A 14,467-nucleotide genomic window follows, 5' to 3' on the forward strand; every position below is an offset into this window, starting at 1 on the left:
GACCACTCCCCCACCTGAGGCACTCTTGGCGCTCTCGGGGCGCTCGCGCGATCATATTCTCTCTCTCTCTCCCTCCCCCCCCACTCCACCCTCTCCAGGTTTGCACCTTTTCCCTTTGCAGGCCCCTCTTCCTCTGCCCTCCTGCTTCCCTGAGGTCTTAGGCTCATTCGTTTTGAGGCTTAGTTACCATCCATATATTTATTTATGAGTGTTTTTTTTTTTTAAACCCATGTCAGCCCAGCCACCCCGAGCCTCAGACCCACATATCCACCTGTCCACCGAATATCTTCCTGTTCACTTGCATAGCTCAAGGCATCTGCAAGCCAGCCTGTCTCCTGCAGCCCCTAACTACCCGCCTTCAGTTCCTTTTTAAAAAGGGGTTAACACCACCATCCTGCAGTTGCCTAAGCTGGAAACCTCTGTTCTAGAAACTTTCCAGACAACTGGTAAGCCAGATTAGATGAACTTCATTACCCTGACCTCACCACTAGTCTTGCTTTTATCACTGGATCTTCATTATCACATCTCTTCTCAGCCTACAGCTGTTTCCTGATAGAGGTGTTTTATCTTGTTCCTCTCTATATCTCTGGCATTCATTAATTTAGTGAGTATTTGTCGAATACCCGCTGTGTGTCAGGTGCAGAGCTAGGCTTTGGGAATACAGCCGAAAACAGGACAAGAGCGAATTGAGAGGGTGTATCCTTGACTTCCCAGGTGCTCCTGGCATGAGTTATAAATGAACTTGAGCTATGACTTAGTCCTGGCCTGGCTCTTTGAAGCTGCTAATGGTTAACCAGGTCCAGTGTGGCTCCCTGGGGCTCCGAGGCTAAAGTGAGCTTCAGGGTGGAGGAACTCCTGACCTTTCCCTCCCACTAACCAAACCTCCTGTGATTCCCTGGGTGTCTCCATGTCACCTAGTCCAGGGAGCAGCAGGAGCTTGTGTGGTGACTGGAGAGAAGTGGCCCAGCTGGAAGATAAAATGTACTTGGGGCGTCAGCCCCTTCCCACAGTTGCCTTCATGACATTTCTCCCCCCCAAAAGCTGGGCATTTTAGGTTGCTCTGAGTCATCTTCAATTGCTAAATATTGGTAATTGATTTGAAAATTTAGAAAGAGTGAAGCAGGCAGGGTGTGGCCCCCCAACACCTCCCTAATCCCTGGCAGCGTTTGATCTGGTTCAGTGCCTCTTTATGGATGGGGAAACTGAGGCCCAAAGAAACCAACACTATGGAGCAAGGGGTGTCAGTCACCATTTGAGCCTAGGTCTTGTCAGTCCTAGGTGGGGGTGCCTTCATCATATCTTGTTACCATTCTTATTACTAGCCGCGTGGGAAGGTAGTTAGGAGGGAAAGTCACCCAGGGGACAGGTGGGGGGAATTAATTTCCAGACACAAAGGAAAAGAGTTGCTTAGATGAACCAGGTAAGGGGTTAATTGTGCCATAGTTATTGCCTCTGGTGTGAATTAGCAGGTAGAGTTGACCTCAGGATTTCTGTCCCCTTCATTCAGTGAAAGGTAAGCCCCTGAGGACAGCATTTGGTCTCTGATTTGATTGCGGTTGTATCTTCAGTGGCTGGCACAGGGTAGGCAGTGGGTGAATTTGTTTAATGGGTGACTAGGGTCAGAGATTTAAGGAAGGCGGTGAGAAAGAAAATCCCTTTCCACGGATTATTGTATATTCTTGCCCTTTGAGAGAGAAGTGTTATTCCACCATCTTCCCCTCCACCCCCATTTTCCAGATGGGAAAATTAATGTTCAGGGAGGCTGGGTGACTGGGATTTAAGTTAATGAGGGAGCAGTTTGAATTTGAACGTGGGCCTGTCTGAATTTAAATTCCGTTCTACTTCTTTCTTCACATTTTCCTTTGTCGCAAGGAATGACTCCCATTTTCCCATCCTCTAACATTTCAGGCTAGCCACTCAGAATTGTGGCTCTTGGCGCTAACTAGCCGAATTGTACGTGGCGTGGTTTGGTATGGAGATAACTTGTACCATTTCTCTTTTCAGGGATGATCACCAAAACCCACAAAGGAGACCCGGGCCTTGGGGTCCCAGAGAAAAAGAAGAAGAAAAAGAAGGTAGTCAAAGAACCAAAGACTCAGTACTCAGTTTTAAACAGTGATAATTATTTGACTGAGATCTGTCCCACAAGAGCAACATTCCCCTCAAAGAGTGTGGAGCTAGGGCAGGCATCTGAGATGCCTCTGGTGAAGAAAAAGAAGAAAAAGAAGAGCCATAGCACCCTCTGCCAGGAGCACCTAGAATCCGAGACCGTGTTACGTGCTGGACGGACAGAGAAGTTGGCCACTCCCAGGAAGCAGGCTCTTGGTTCATCTGAGTTCCAAAGTGGGGAGAAGAAAAAAAAGAGGAAATCCTTAAAACCTCTGGCCATGCCTTCTAGCTCAAGAGTGAGGACCTCCCCGGACACCAGACAGGTTGAGGAGGTGACCAGTGTGGGCAAGAAGCCCAAAAAACATAGGAAGGAGAAGAAGGCCCAGGAGGCTGCAGCTGCCTCGGCCAAGGACCCTTGGTTCCGTGGGTTTGGAGATACTCTGTACACTTGCTCAGTGGGGAAGGATGGTGCAGAGCAGACAGGCTCAGGGCAGAAACGGAAACAGGGCAGCCCCAGGGAATGCAACGTGAAGATGAAGAAGAAAAAGAAAATCCACCTTAAGGGAGATACCTCCGTAGAAGAGTACCTTGAGTGCTCCAAGTCTGTGGAGAGCAGCCCTAGGAAAGGAATTAAGAAGCCAGTCAAACTTGAGGCTCCAGAATACATCCCGATAGGACATAACCCCAAGTCCCCTGCAAAGAAGAAAATGAAGTCCAGGAAGAAGGTAGAGCAGCCAGGCATTGAGGAGCCAGCTCTGAAGAAGAATAAAAAGAAGAAGGTGAAAGAGAGCAAAGTAGCGGAAGAACCTTGGGAAGAGGTAGGCATTTCTTCAGAATTAGACTCTGCTTTGGGAGAATAGGGTGGAAGTTGGGGTGGGGGGAAAGAGAGAGAGAGAGAAAGAGAAATGAGTGTGTGTGTGTGTGTGTGTGTGTGTGTGTGTGAGAGAGAGAGAGAGAGAGAGAGACATTTGTAGCCACTAGAACCCTGATAAAACTGACTTCAGCCAGAAAAGGGATTTGTTGAGACATGTAACTGAAAAGGTTAAAAGCTGTTTAACTTCACATATGGCTGGATCTAGGTGCTCATGGAATATCCTCAGTATTAAGGATATCCCTTGTTATTGAAACTCTAACCAGGTCCTCACTATCTTCACTCAAGATCTGAATAAATTGGAATACATTTTTTAGATGAGTCTCTCCCTTTCTGAACTCTTGCCTCTCACTGTCCAAAGCTCAGGAATCAAATAGTTTGAGTTAACATGGTCTGTGGCTATCTGAGCTTATTTTCTATGCTCAGTGTACATGATTTAGTGATCAAGTAGATTTGGATCACAGAAGATGCCAGGGTGCCTGTCCCCAGCTCTGGGCTTTGTATTTTTTTTTTCTTCGTTGGTTTTGGTCTCTCCCACCCCACAGCAAGATGGTCTCAGTAGCTCCAGGATTTCATCCTAGTAGTTAGGTTACCCCCAAAGGGAGAGCGCCCCTCCGAAACAATTACAGAAGTCTCAGGGCTGCTCTCACACCCATTGATTAGATCACATAAGCTGGAAGCCCTGACCTTAAGCCAGGGGGAGGGACCTGGGGTATCCATCCCATTTGAACCCCACTGTCTGGGGTCAGGGGGAAAAGACAGTTTTTAGGAGGAAAACCCAGTCCTAATTCCCAGGAGGAAGGGAATAGTTGATGGTCTGATGAAGACAACAGAGATCCACTGTCTCCATCCTGACAAGCTTCCTTGAGTGCAGGAAGGAAGGGAGGAGATGAGCCTGAGCTCTTGGACTCTACAGGCCATGTCTGTACCAGGTCCACACCTCCATTCCTCTCTTTGGGGTATGTGTGTGCATGTGTGAAGGTAATGAGATGGTACGTGCCCTACTCCAAGCAGATGTCTGGCCTGTTGGGGTAGCGATGGCTGAAATTTCGTGAACACCTAATCATGTGCCTGGCACTAAACTGATGCTCCCCATGTATTAACCCATTTAATCCTCACATCAGTCTGGTGAAATTGCTGCCCTCATTTAACAGACAAGGACACAGATTCAGAGGAGTCAAATACCTTGTTCAAGATCACCCACCTGGTGCAGTGTGGGGCTGGGCTTTAAACCCAATCAAGCTTCTGAACTTGAGGTTTCATCCTTTCTCAGAAGCTGCCATGTAACTTCTCATAGATTCCAGTATCATTAGAGCCCAAGAAGTGACTGTCTTATATTGGAACAAGCCCTGGATTCTCTTCCCAGTTCTATACCAACCAGCTATGTGAGCTCAGACCACCCACTGCCCTGTGGTCCTCAAGTAAGAATGATGGCTAATGTGTACTGAGCACTTAACTGAAGCTTGACTCTGGTGTTGGAGGGGCTCAGTTAATACTGACTGATGGATGACCCCCTTGGGGCAAGGTCATCAGGAAGGTGCCTGTGTGGCTTGAACTCTGCTTGGCCAGAGAGGGTTGAGGAGGCTGGCAGGGGTGGCCTCCATATCAGGGCCTACAAGAGGTAGTTCTGGTTTCTGGATTTTTCCCAATTCTGTCCTAGTCCACTAGATTTGGTTTTAGTGGTCTCTTTTCTTCAGAAGTTGTTGGGGCCAAGAAGAACCCCAGAGGTGGGAGCCCAGCCCCTATCAGAATCTAGGACCCCTTCTCTCTGGAGTCCAGTGAAAGGTGGTCACTCCCCTCTGTTTAACATCTCCTGCGATGGGGGCTCTGCTGCCAAGGACAAGCCCACCGAGTCAGGAAATGCACATATCTTCAAGGTCTAGATGGGTGATGGGCGTGAACAGAGCCTTTGAGGGATCATCACACGTGATGCTGGTGCCAGGCAGAGCACACCTAAAGTAAGGATGTTGGAAGCGTGGCACTTGTCATTACCAAAGAACCAGGGAAAGTGGCTGGCCCAAGGTTTCACTGTCAAAGGGTTCCATGGGGGCTGAGGCCAGTGAGAGAGTGTGGCACATGTAAGCAGGCCCAGTGAGGACGCCATATGGGAGCAGAGACCTGTAAGCAGTGTCTGCTATCAATTATGTAGCAGGGACAATGAGTGCAGGGGCTCTGGAAAGAACAAAGTGTAGCGGGAGCTGGGAGTTTAGGGGACCAAGTGCTAGAGACCAGAGAGGCCACAGGAGCTAGATTTTTGTGTAAACAGGATGAGAGCCTCTGGAGGGTTTTGGGGAGTGGAGTGCTGTGATCCAATTGAGTTACTAAATTTCTATTTTATTTAAGATTTTTTTCAAAGATTTATTTACTTGAGAGAGCGCTCACGTGCAGAAGCGGGAGAGGGAGAAAGAATCTCAAGCATACTGCGCACCAAGTGCAGAGCCTGATGTGGGGCTCATTCTCAGGATCCTGAGATCAGGACCTGAGCTGAAGCCAAGAGTCAGATGCTTAATCTAGTGTGCCACCCAGGTTCCCCTTAATTTTTACTTTCTTAATAGAGTAAATTTTTACTTTCTTAATTACATGTTATACCATTATAACATGGTATAAGTTTAAGGTGAATATAAAACATGTTTCACTTGAGGGGTTTAACAATTTTTTTTAAAAGCATTTGTTACAGAGCACGTGTGCATACCCACAAGTGGGTAAAGGAGGGGAGAGGAGCAGAGGGAGAAGGACAAGCAGACTCTGTGCTGAGCGTGGAGCCCAATGTACAGCTTGATCCCACAACCCTAAGATCATGACCTGAGCCAAATCAGGAGTTGGACACTTAAACCGACTGAGCCACCCAGACGCCCCAAGATTTTATTTTTTTTATTTTTTTATTTTTTCTTAAAATTTATTTGACAGAGAGAGAGAGGTCACAGGTAGGCAGAGAGAGAGGAGGAAGCAGGCTCTCTGCCGAGCAGAGAGCCTGATGTGGGCCTCGATCCCAGGACCCTGGGATCACGACCTGAGCTGAAGGCAGAGGCTTAAACCACTGAGCCACCCAGGTACCCCTACACGATTTTATTTTTAAGTACTCTCTATACCCAGTTTGCGGCTCAAACCTACAACCCCAAGATCAAGAATCTCATGCTCTACTAACTGAGACAGCCAGGTGCCCCTTCAGTTGAGGTTTTAAAGCTCACCTGAGCTACTGTGCATTAATGGAGCAAGGTTGCAGGGTGAGAAAGCAGGTGTTAAAGACTTGTGCTTGTCCAGGCAGGAGAGAAGGCAGTGACTAGGAGTGGGGTGGGAGGGGGAGCAGTGTAGAGAAGAGAACTGGGTTTGGGTTTGTTGGCAGTGGGTTTGGGTCTCTCTCCCCACACCTACCCCCCCAATCAGGGCCCCAAGGCCCTGTGCCCACCTGTCCCTTGCTAGCTGGCCCCCATCCCCCCACCACCAACAGGACCCTTGGCCTCTCTCCTCTTACTGGTTTGGTGCCATGGGAGGTAAGATGGTGTCTGTGTGGCAGGAAAGGTGCACCAAGCCTAAGTCAGGAGACGCGCATTAGTGTCAGCCCTGTCCCTGAGCTGTGGTGGGGGCGGGGGGTGACTTCCTGATGGTCGCTTTACCTCTCTAAGCCTTAGTTTCTTCAGATGTCTGATAGGTCAGTGCCATTATTTTAAGGGGAGAATCGGTGAAAATAGTTCCACGATTCCACAAGAGGATGTCAGAAGTTCTGTAAGTGGCAGGGGTTGAGGAGTACTGTGGTCTTGGGTCTTTTCTGGACTCTGATGATCTCACCCTGCTGAGCTGCTGGGGCAGAGGCGCCTCTGTATGCCTGACTCTTACTCCATTTGCCCTTTTGTGCAGGAGCCTGACCCAGACTTAGAGGTGGTGTTGGAAAAGAAAGGCAACATGGATGAGGCGCACATAGACCAGGTATGCCCCAGGTCCTCACCCCCCTTCCGTGTGTCTTGCCACACCTGCCAGTCACACTTTTGTCTCCTACAAGGCAACAAGATTCTGTCAGGGACCCCAGAAGCCACCAGCCAGCCTCTGGCACAGTTCTGGTGGCAGGGAACTTGTGGCCTCCCCCACTTCATGCTGGGAGACCCCTTCACTACCACAACGTTGACTCAGGGGCCATCAGGTCATTCAGAATCCTAGGCTGAGGCTCTCCTGCTTGTAACTGCTGCAGGGGGAGACGGAAGTGTGACCCCAGGAACTGTAGCCAGGGCAGGGAGCACGTGCTCAACCAGGCCCATGCACTGCCATCTCCTGGCCTCGATTCAGGAGTGTTGAGAGAAGTTATTCTACTGTGGATCTTCTGCTGCTGTGCCCAGGTCTGTAGGTAGATGCAGCCTGTACTGGAGCACGACTTTCTGGAATGGGGTACGTGTATGGTCCTGGACCAAAAGACACCTGGCAGGACAGGGTGGTAACAGCGTAGGCTTGGCCTTGTACCATGACTAACGAGGTGACCTTGGGCAGTCACTGAGCTCATTGATCCTCGTGTAGGTGGCTGTGAAGACCGAACGAGGTCATGTTTGTGAGGCGCGTGGCAGCTGTTACCCTGACCACATCCTCTTGCTTTGTCAGCAAGTAATTGCTAGAGAGAAGCAACAGGGTGTGACGCAGAGATGACCCCTGGTCCATGGCCCTTCTACTCCAGGAGAGAAGGAAACAGAGAGTGCTAGCAGATGAGCGGAATATGAGGAGGCTTGGTAAGAGGTCACAGAAGTTCCAAATCTAATGCCTCTGGGGCCCTGGGGAACTCTCCCTGGAGGCGATACATTGAAGTGGGACCAAGAAGATCCATGAGATGATGCTGACAGCCCAGTAGCGGGCCTAGCACGAAGCACAGGCCCCTCAGAATGGGAGCTCCCCAGCCTTCTGCAGGTCGAAGGCACACTGCTCCCCAGGGTCAGGGCCAAAGGTAATGAGCTGGGCAGCCACACAGAGAGGACAAAGGTGGGGCCCTGACTTGACTAGGACCTTCCATCAGTTCCTTTCCCAGGTGTTCTCAGCCAGTCAGGAAGCAAAGTCTGGAATTCTGAGAGTGTACTTCCTATGGGCAAGGCCCTGCCAACAACCTTTTATTTCTTTTTTGTGCCTGCTGAGTACTCTAGTTACTTGACAGTTTTTAAGAAGACTTTTAACCATTTCCTGGGTGCTGTACTACCTCAGTGTAAGTGAAGCTTTCTGTTTTACCTCTCCTGTTTTCCCCGTAAGTGCTAAAAGTTTACTGTGTTAAAAAAATTGCAACCTGAAAAGAAATGCACCCTGAAATCCTACCACCTGATAATGATCATTGTTAGCTCTTTGTTATAGTCTTCCAGACTTTTCCTTTGTAACTATATATGTGTAATTTTAAAGCACTGTGCAATCATGCTATGTATACTGTTCTTTTAACTTTTATCATTTAACTGGCGAATTGCTTTTCGTTTTGGTATATGCACATCTGTATCATTCCACATGTGGAGCATGGTTCCACTACAGGAATATATCATAATTGTCTCTCTTTCTTTTACAGTTGTCACTTTGCTTTATGCAGTTTTAAACTTACCTAAATGGTCAGCTTGACTCTCTAAACGGTCACTTTGACTCAAAGCCTGTGGCAGATTAGAAGGGAGGAGGGGGATGCCCAGGTGGCTCAGTTGGTGGAGAGTCCCAACTCGATTTCGGCTCAAGTCATGATCTCAGTGCTGAGATTGAGGATCATGTTGGGCTCTACACTGGGTGTGGAGGCTGCTTGAGATTCTCTCCCTCTCCCACCTCCACTACTCCACCGCCCCCTACTCGCATATGCTCGCTTGCTCTCACTCTCTCTATCCAAAGAAAAAGTTGGGGGGAGGGAGAAAGGCCACAAATTAGGGCAGCTGAAGTTACACCTAAACCCTTAAAAGGGAGTACAAGACCCTAGAAGCTTTTTTTTTTTTTTTTTTTTTTAAATTGAGGCGTAGTTGACCTACAATGTTACATTAGTTTCAGGTATACCACCTAGTGGTTCAGTAGTTACATATTTTATGAAATCCTTAGCATAAAAAGCATAGTTACCACCTGTCACTGTACAAAGCTATTACAATATTATTATGTTCCCTATGCTGTATTTTACATGCCTGTGATTGATTTGTAACTGGAAGTTTGTACTTCTCAATCTTCTTCACCTGTTGAGCCCATCTGCCTATAACCCTCCATCTGGCAACCACTAGTTTTCTGTTTTTATGAGTCATTACTGTTTTGTTTTGTTTTGTTTTGTGTCTGTTATTTCACTTAGCATAATACACTGTAGGCCCATCCACACTGTTGCAAATGGCAAGGTCTCATTCTTTTTCAGGACCGAGTAATATTCCACAGTGTTGGGGGTGCGGCGCGCGTGTGTGTCATGTAGTATGTATACATACCACATCTTTTTGCATTCATCTATCAGTGAACACTTAGGATGCATCCATATCTTGGTTGTTATAAATAACGGTGGGATAAACATAGGGGTGCATATATCTTTTCAAATTAGTGTTTTCTGGGTGGTTCAGTCATTAAGCATCTGCCTTCAGCTCAGGTCATGATCCCAGGGTCCTGGGATCGAGCCCCACATCAGGCTCCTTGCTCTGCGGGGAGCCTGCTTCTGCCAGTCCCACTCCCCCTGCTTGGGTTTCTTCTCTCTTGCACACACACACACTCTCTCTCTCTCTCTCTTTCTCTGACAAATAAATAAAATCTTTTAAAAATCAGCGTTTTCCTTTTCTTTGGGTAAACACTTGAAATAGAATTACTGGCTTATATAGTATTTCTATTTTTAAAATTTTTGAGGGGGGCGCCTGGGTGGTTCAGTGGGTTGAGCCTCTGCCTTCAGCTTAGGTCATGATCTCAGGGTCCTGGGATCGAGCCCCATATCGGGCTCTCTCCTCGCGGGGGGCCTGCTTTCCTCCCCCCCGCCCCCCGCCTGCCTCTCTGTCTACTTGTGATCTCTCTGTGTCTAATAAATAAAATCTTAAAAAGAAAAAGTTTAAAATTTTTGAGGAAATCCCATGCTGTTCTTTATAGTAGTTGCACCAATTTACAGTCACCAGCAGTGTACAAGAGTTGCCTTTCCTCAGCATCCTTGCCAACACTTGTTATTTCCTGTCTTTTTGATACTGTCCAGTCTGACTGGTGTGGTGTGATATCTCACTGTGGTTTTGATTTGCATTTTCCTGATCATTAATGACATTGAACATCTATTGATGTGTCTGTTGGCCCTTTGTATGTCTTCTTTGGGCAAGTGTCTCTTCAGGTCCTCTGCCCATTTTTAATTTTTTTTTTCTGGTATTGTTTGAGTTCTTTTTATTTTTTGGATGTTAGCCCCTTGTTGAATACATTTACAACACGGATTTGAATTGCGCAAGTACGTGAATACATGGATTTTTTTTTTTTTGATACAGTACCATAAATATTTTTTCTTTTTTACAATTTTCTTAACACCTTTAGCTTGTGGTAAGAGTACAGTATATAATATGTGTAACATTCAAAATCTGTGTTAACTGTTTATATTATTGGTAAGGCTTCCAGTCAATAGTAGGCTACTAATAGTTAAATTTGGGGGGAGTCAAAAGTTCTATGGGATTTTCAACTGTGCAGGGAATCAGTGCCCCCATTTCCACTTGTTCAAGGGTCAACTGTATCACCTTCCCATTCAGTAGGTTGCCGTTTCATTTTATGGTTTCCTTTGCTATGCAGAAGCTTTTTAGTTTGATGTAGTCCCAATGTTTTTATTGCCATCTCCTGAGGAGACAAATCCAGAAAAACATTGCTGAGACTGATATCCAAGTGTTTATTGCCTATGTTTTCTTTCCTTTTCTTTTGTTAAAATTTTATTTATTTGAGAGGGAGAGAGAAGCAGGTTCCCCACTGAGCAGGGAGCCTGACGCAGGGCTTCATCATAGGACCCTGGGATCATGACCTGGGCTGAAAGCAGACACTTAACCAACGGAGTCCCCCAGGTGTCCTGCATATATTTTCTTTCTTTCTTTTTTGTTGTTTAAGATTTTATTTATTTGAGGGGCGCCTGGGTGGCTCAGTGGGTTAAGCCGCTGCCTTCGGCTCGGGTCATGATCTCAGGGTCCTGGGATCGAGCCCCACATCGGGCTTTCTGCTCAGCGGCAAGCCTGCTTCCCTCTCTCTCTCTCTGCCTGCCTCTCTGTCTACTTGTGATCTCTCCCTCTGTCAAATAAATAAATAAAAAATCTTTAAAAAAAAAAAAGATTTAAAGATTTTATTTATTTGAGAGAGAGCATGAGAGGGGAGAAGGTCAGAGAAAAGCAGATTCTTTTAGGACTCCTATGGTTTCAAGTCTCACATTTAAGTCTTGAATCCATTTTGAGTTTATTTTTGTGTATGGTATAAGCAAGTGGACCAATTCCATCCTTTTCGTGTAGCTGTCCAGTTTTCCCAACACCATTTATTAAAGAGACTGTTTTCCCCCATTGTATATCCTTGAATCCTTTGTCATAGATTAATTGACCATATAAATGTGGGGTTTCTTTCTGGGCTGTGTATTTTCTTCCATTAATCTGTTTTTGTGCCAGTACCATTCTGTTTTGATTACAGTTGCTTTGTAGTGTAGTTTGAAATCTGGGATTGTGCTTACCCTAGCTTTGCTTTTCTCTCTCAAGATGACTTTGGCTATTCAGAGTCTTTTGTGGTTCCATACAGATTTTAGGATTATTAGTTCCAGTTCTATGCAAAATGCTATAGGTATTTTGATAGGGATTGCATTGAACCTGTAGATTGCTTTGGATAGTATGGATATTTTAACAGTATTCTTCTGATCTATGAGCATGGTATATCTTTCCATTTATTTTATTTTTTAAAGATTTCATTTATTTATTTGACAGAGAGAGAGAGAGAGGGTAATACAAGCAGTGGGAGTGGGAAAGGTAGAAGCAGGCTTCCCACTGAGCAGGGAGCCCGATGCGGGACTCCATCCCAGAACCCTGGGATCATGACCTGAGCTGAAGGTGGAGGATTTAACTCACCGAGCCACCCAGGCGCCCCTATCTTTCCATTTATTTATGTGATCTTCAGTTTCTTTCATTAGTGTCTTATAATTTTCAGAGTATACCTTTTTCACCTCCTTGCTTAAATTTATTCCTAAGCATTTTATTCTTTTTGATGCAGTTGGAAATGTGAATAGGAGTGTTTTCTTTTCTTCTTTTTATTTTTTTTCCTTTAAAGAGAGAGCCAGTGGGGGCAGGGGAGGTGGGTAAAGGGAGAGAGAGAATCTTAAGCAGAATATCTCATGATCCTGAGATCGTGACCTGAGCTGAAATCAAGAGTCAGACGCTTAACCAGCTGAGGCAACTTGGTGTCCCTGGGATGTTTTCTTAATTTCTCTTTTTGATAGGTTGCTATTAGTGTACAGAAATGCAACAGATTCCTGTATATTGATTTTGTAACCTGTAGCTTTTATTGAGTTCATTTATTAGTTGTAACAGTTTTTGGTGGAACGTTTAGGGTTTTCTATATAGAGTATCCTGTCATCTGCAAGTAGTGACAGTTTTACTTCTTTCCAGTTAGGAACTCTTTCTTTCTTTCTTCCTTCCTTCCTTCCTTCCTTCCTTCCTTCCTTCCCTGTTGTGGCAGAGACTTCAGTACTGTGTTGAATAAAAGTGATGAGGATAGATATTTTTTGTTTCTCATTTTAGAGGAAAAGCTTACAGCTTTTCGTCATTGAGTGTGATACTAACTGTGGGTTTTTCATATATTGCCTTTCTTATGTTGAGGTATGTTCCCTCTATACCCACTTTGTTGACAGTTGTTATCATGAATTGATGATGAATTTTGTCAAATGCTTTTTTTTCATGTACTGAGGTGAATATGATTTTTATTCATTTTGTTATCCTCAGTTGATTTACAGATATTAAACCATCCTTGCATCCCTAAGATAAATCCTACTTGATCATGGTGAATGATCCTTTTAATGTAATGCTGGATTCTGTTTGCTAACATTTTGTTGAGGACTTTTGCATCTATGTTCATCAGGGATATTGGTCCTGAAAGCTTTTATAACAGCAGGGTCATTAGTCCACTGATGGCGGCTTCGAGCCATGCTGGCAACATTGTATAAGATATACCTCCTGCGGACCAGGCATTCTGTTAGGTTCTTACATTCTGCACCCAACAATTTAATGTGGGGTAGGGGGTTTCCCACCTCAGCAATTCTTGGCCACCAGCTGGGTGTCCTGCCATTCAGCTCAATTCTGGTACTATATATCTGGAGATCGTGTCAAATCTCACACGGTAAGGACTCAGTCCCACCAGACTGCTCCCCGCCCATGCCCCAGTTCAGATGCCCGTTACAGGCTGGATTGTTACCTGTGCTTCTTACTTACCAGGCTGCTAGGGATAGGAGGTTCTGATAACCCCCTCCTTGGGTTTTACTATTTTGCTAGAGCAGTTCACAAAACTCAGAGAAACCTTTCACTAGATTGTTGGTTTATAATAAAAGGGTATAAATCAGGAACAGCCGGATGGTAGTGATGCATAGGGCAAGGTATGGGGAACGGCACTGAACTTCCTTGCCTGCTCCAAGAATACCATTGTCCCCAGATCTCCATGTTTTCACCAACCCAGAAGCTCTCTGAACACTCCCCTCTTGGGGGTTTTATGGAGGCTTCATTATATAGGCATGATTGATTAAATCACTGGCCATTTCATGATTGATTCACCCTTCAGCACCTTTTCCCTCCTTGGGTCTTGGAGGTGGGACTGAAAGTTCCAGTTCTCTCAACATAGGGTTGATTCAGCTGGCCACCAGCCCCCATTCTTAAGTACTTTCTGGCATTTGCCTCATTAACATAACAAAAGATATCTTGATTACTTTCCTTGCTTAGGAAATCTCAAGGGGTTTAGGAGCTTTGTGCAGAAACTGGATGAAGACCAAATATATATTTCGAATCCTGTCACAATTCTGTTTCTCTCCTATTTATCCTCCAGGGTAGCTGATGTTTCTTGTCTATTTGCAGATAAATAGATTGAAGTACACCAAGGTTGAATGACTTACCCAGAGCCACACAAGTTAATGGCAGAGCTAAGATTCAGACTAGCCTGTGCCTGACTCTAGTGCTCTTTCTAGAAAACAATGCTATCCAGAAAGTTAACTACAATATTTTCTATACAGGAGGTCAGGGCGTCAGGCAGTATGCTTTAGGAAATTTCTACCCGGTATGGCTATTACGGACAAAAATGGTTCTAGTGCTAAAGGTGGATAAGGCTCAGTTTATAGGAAGGTTCATTCTTAAAAGAAGTACATTCTTAATCCAAAACAAGGCTTAATGAGGCTGCCCATTTTAGGCCAAGCGATTGCAGCCTTGGGATACTTAGGGGACACTTTTGACAAATGCCTGCCCCAGTTTACAGCACAGGAAAGCTGCTCTCCCTCTTGTCACCCTCCTGTCCTCCTGCCCTGTCTCTGCTCGGTTTTAAGCTCAGAGGAGAACAACTGTGTCCCATTTCCCTTTCTTT

General features: G+C 45.8%; 1 protein-coding gene across 5 annotated transcripts in view; it reads left to right on the top strand.

The window, feature by feature from the left end:
- KNOP1 (lysine rich nucleolar protein 1) overlaps positions 1-14,467 on the top strand; it is a 35,800-nt gene that overhangs the window by 698 nt on the left and 20,635 nt on the right. For 4 of the 5 annotated variants that reach the window (XR_006816747.1, XR_006816746.1, XR_006816748.1 and 1 more), the window contains exons 2-3: positions 2,005-2,927; positions 6,836-6,904. Coding sequence is in view for 2 of the 5 variants with exons in the window: in XM_045994210.1 (XP_045850166.1) it covers positions 2,007-2,927; positions 6,836-6,904 (990 nt within the window). In the remaining 3 variants the exon portion in view is untranslated. The remainder of the gene's footprint in view (positions 1-2,004; positions 2,928-6,835; positions 6,905-14,467) is intronic. The other variant, XM_045994211.1, reaches the window with a different exon arrangement.

Source organism: Meles meles, chromosome 21 (genome assembly GCF_922984935.1).
Source record: "Meles meles chromosome 21, mMelMel3.1 paternal haplotype, whole genome shotgun sequence".
NCBI lineage: Eukaryota > Metazoa > Chordata > Mammalia > Carnivora > Mustelidae > Meles > Meles meles.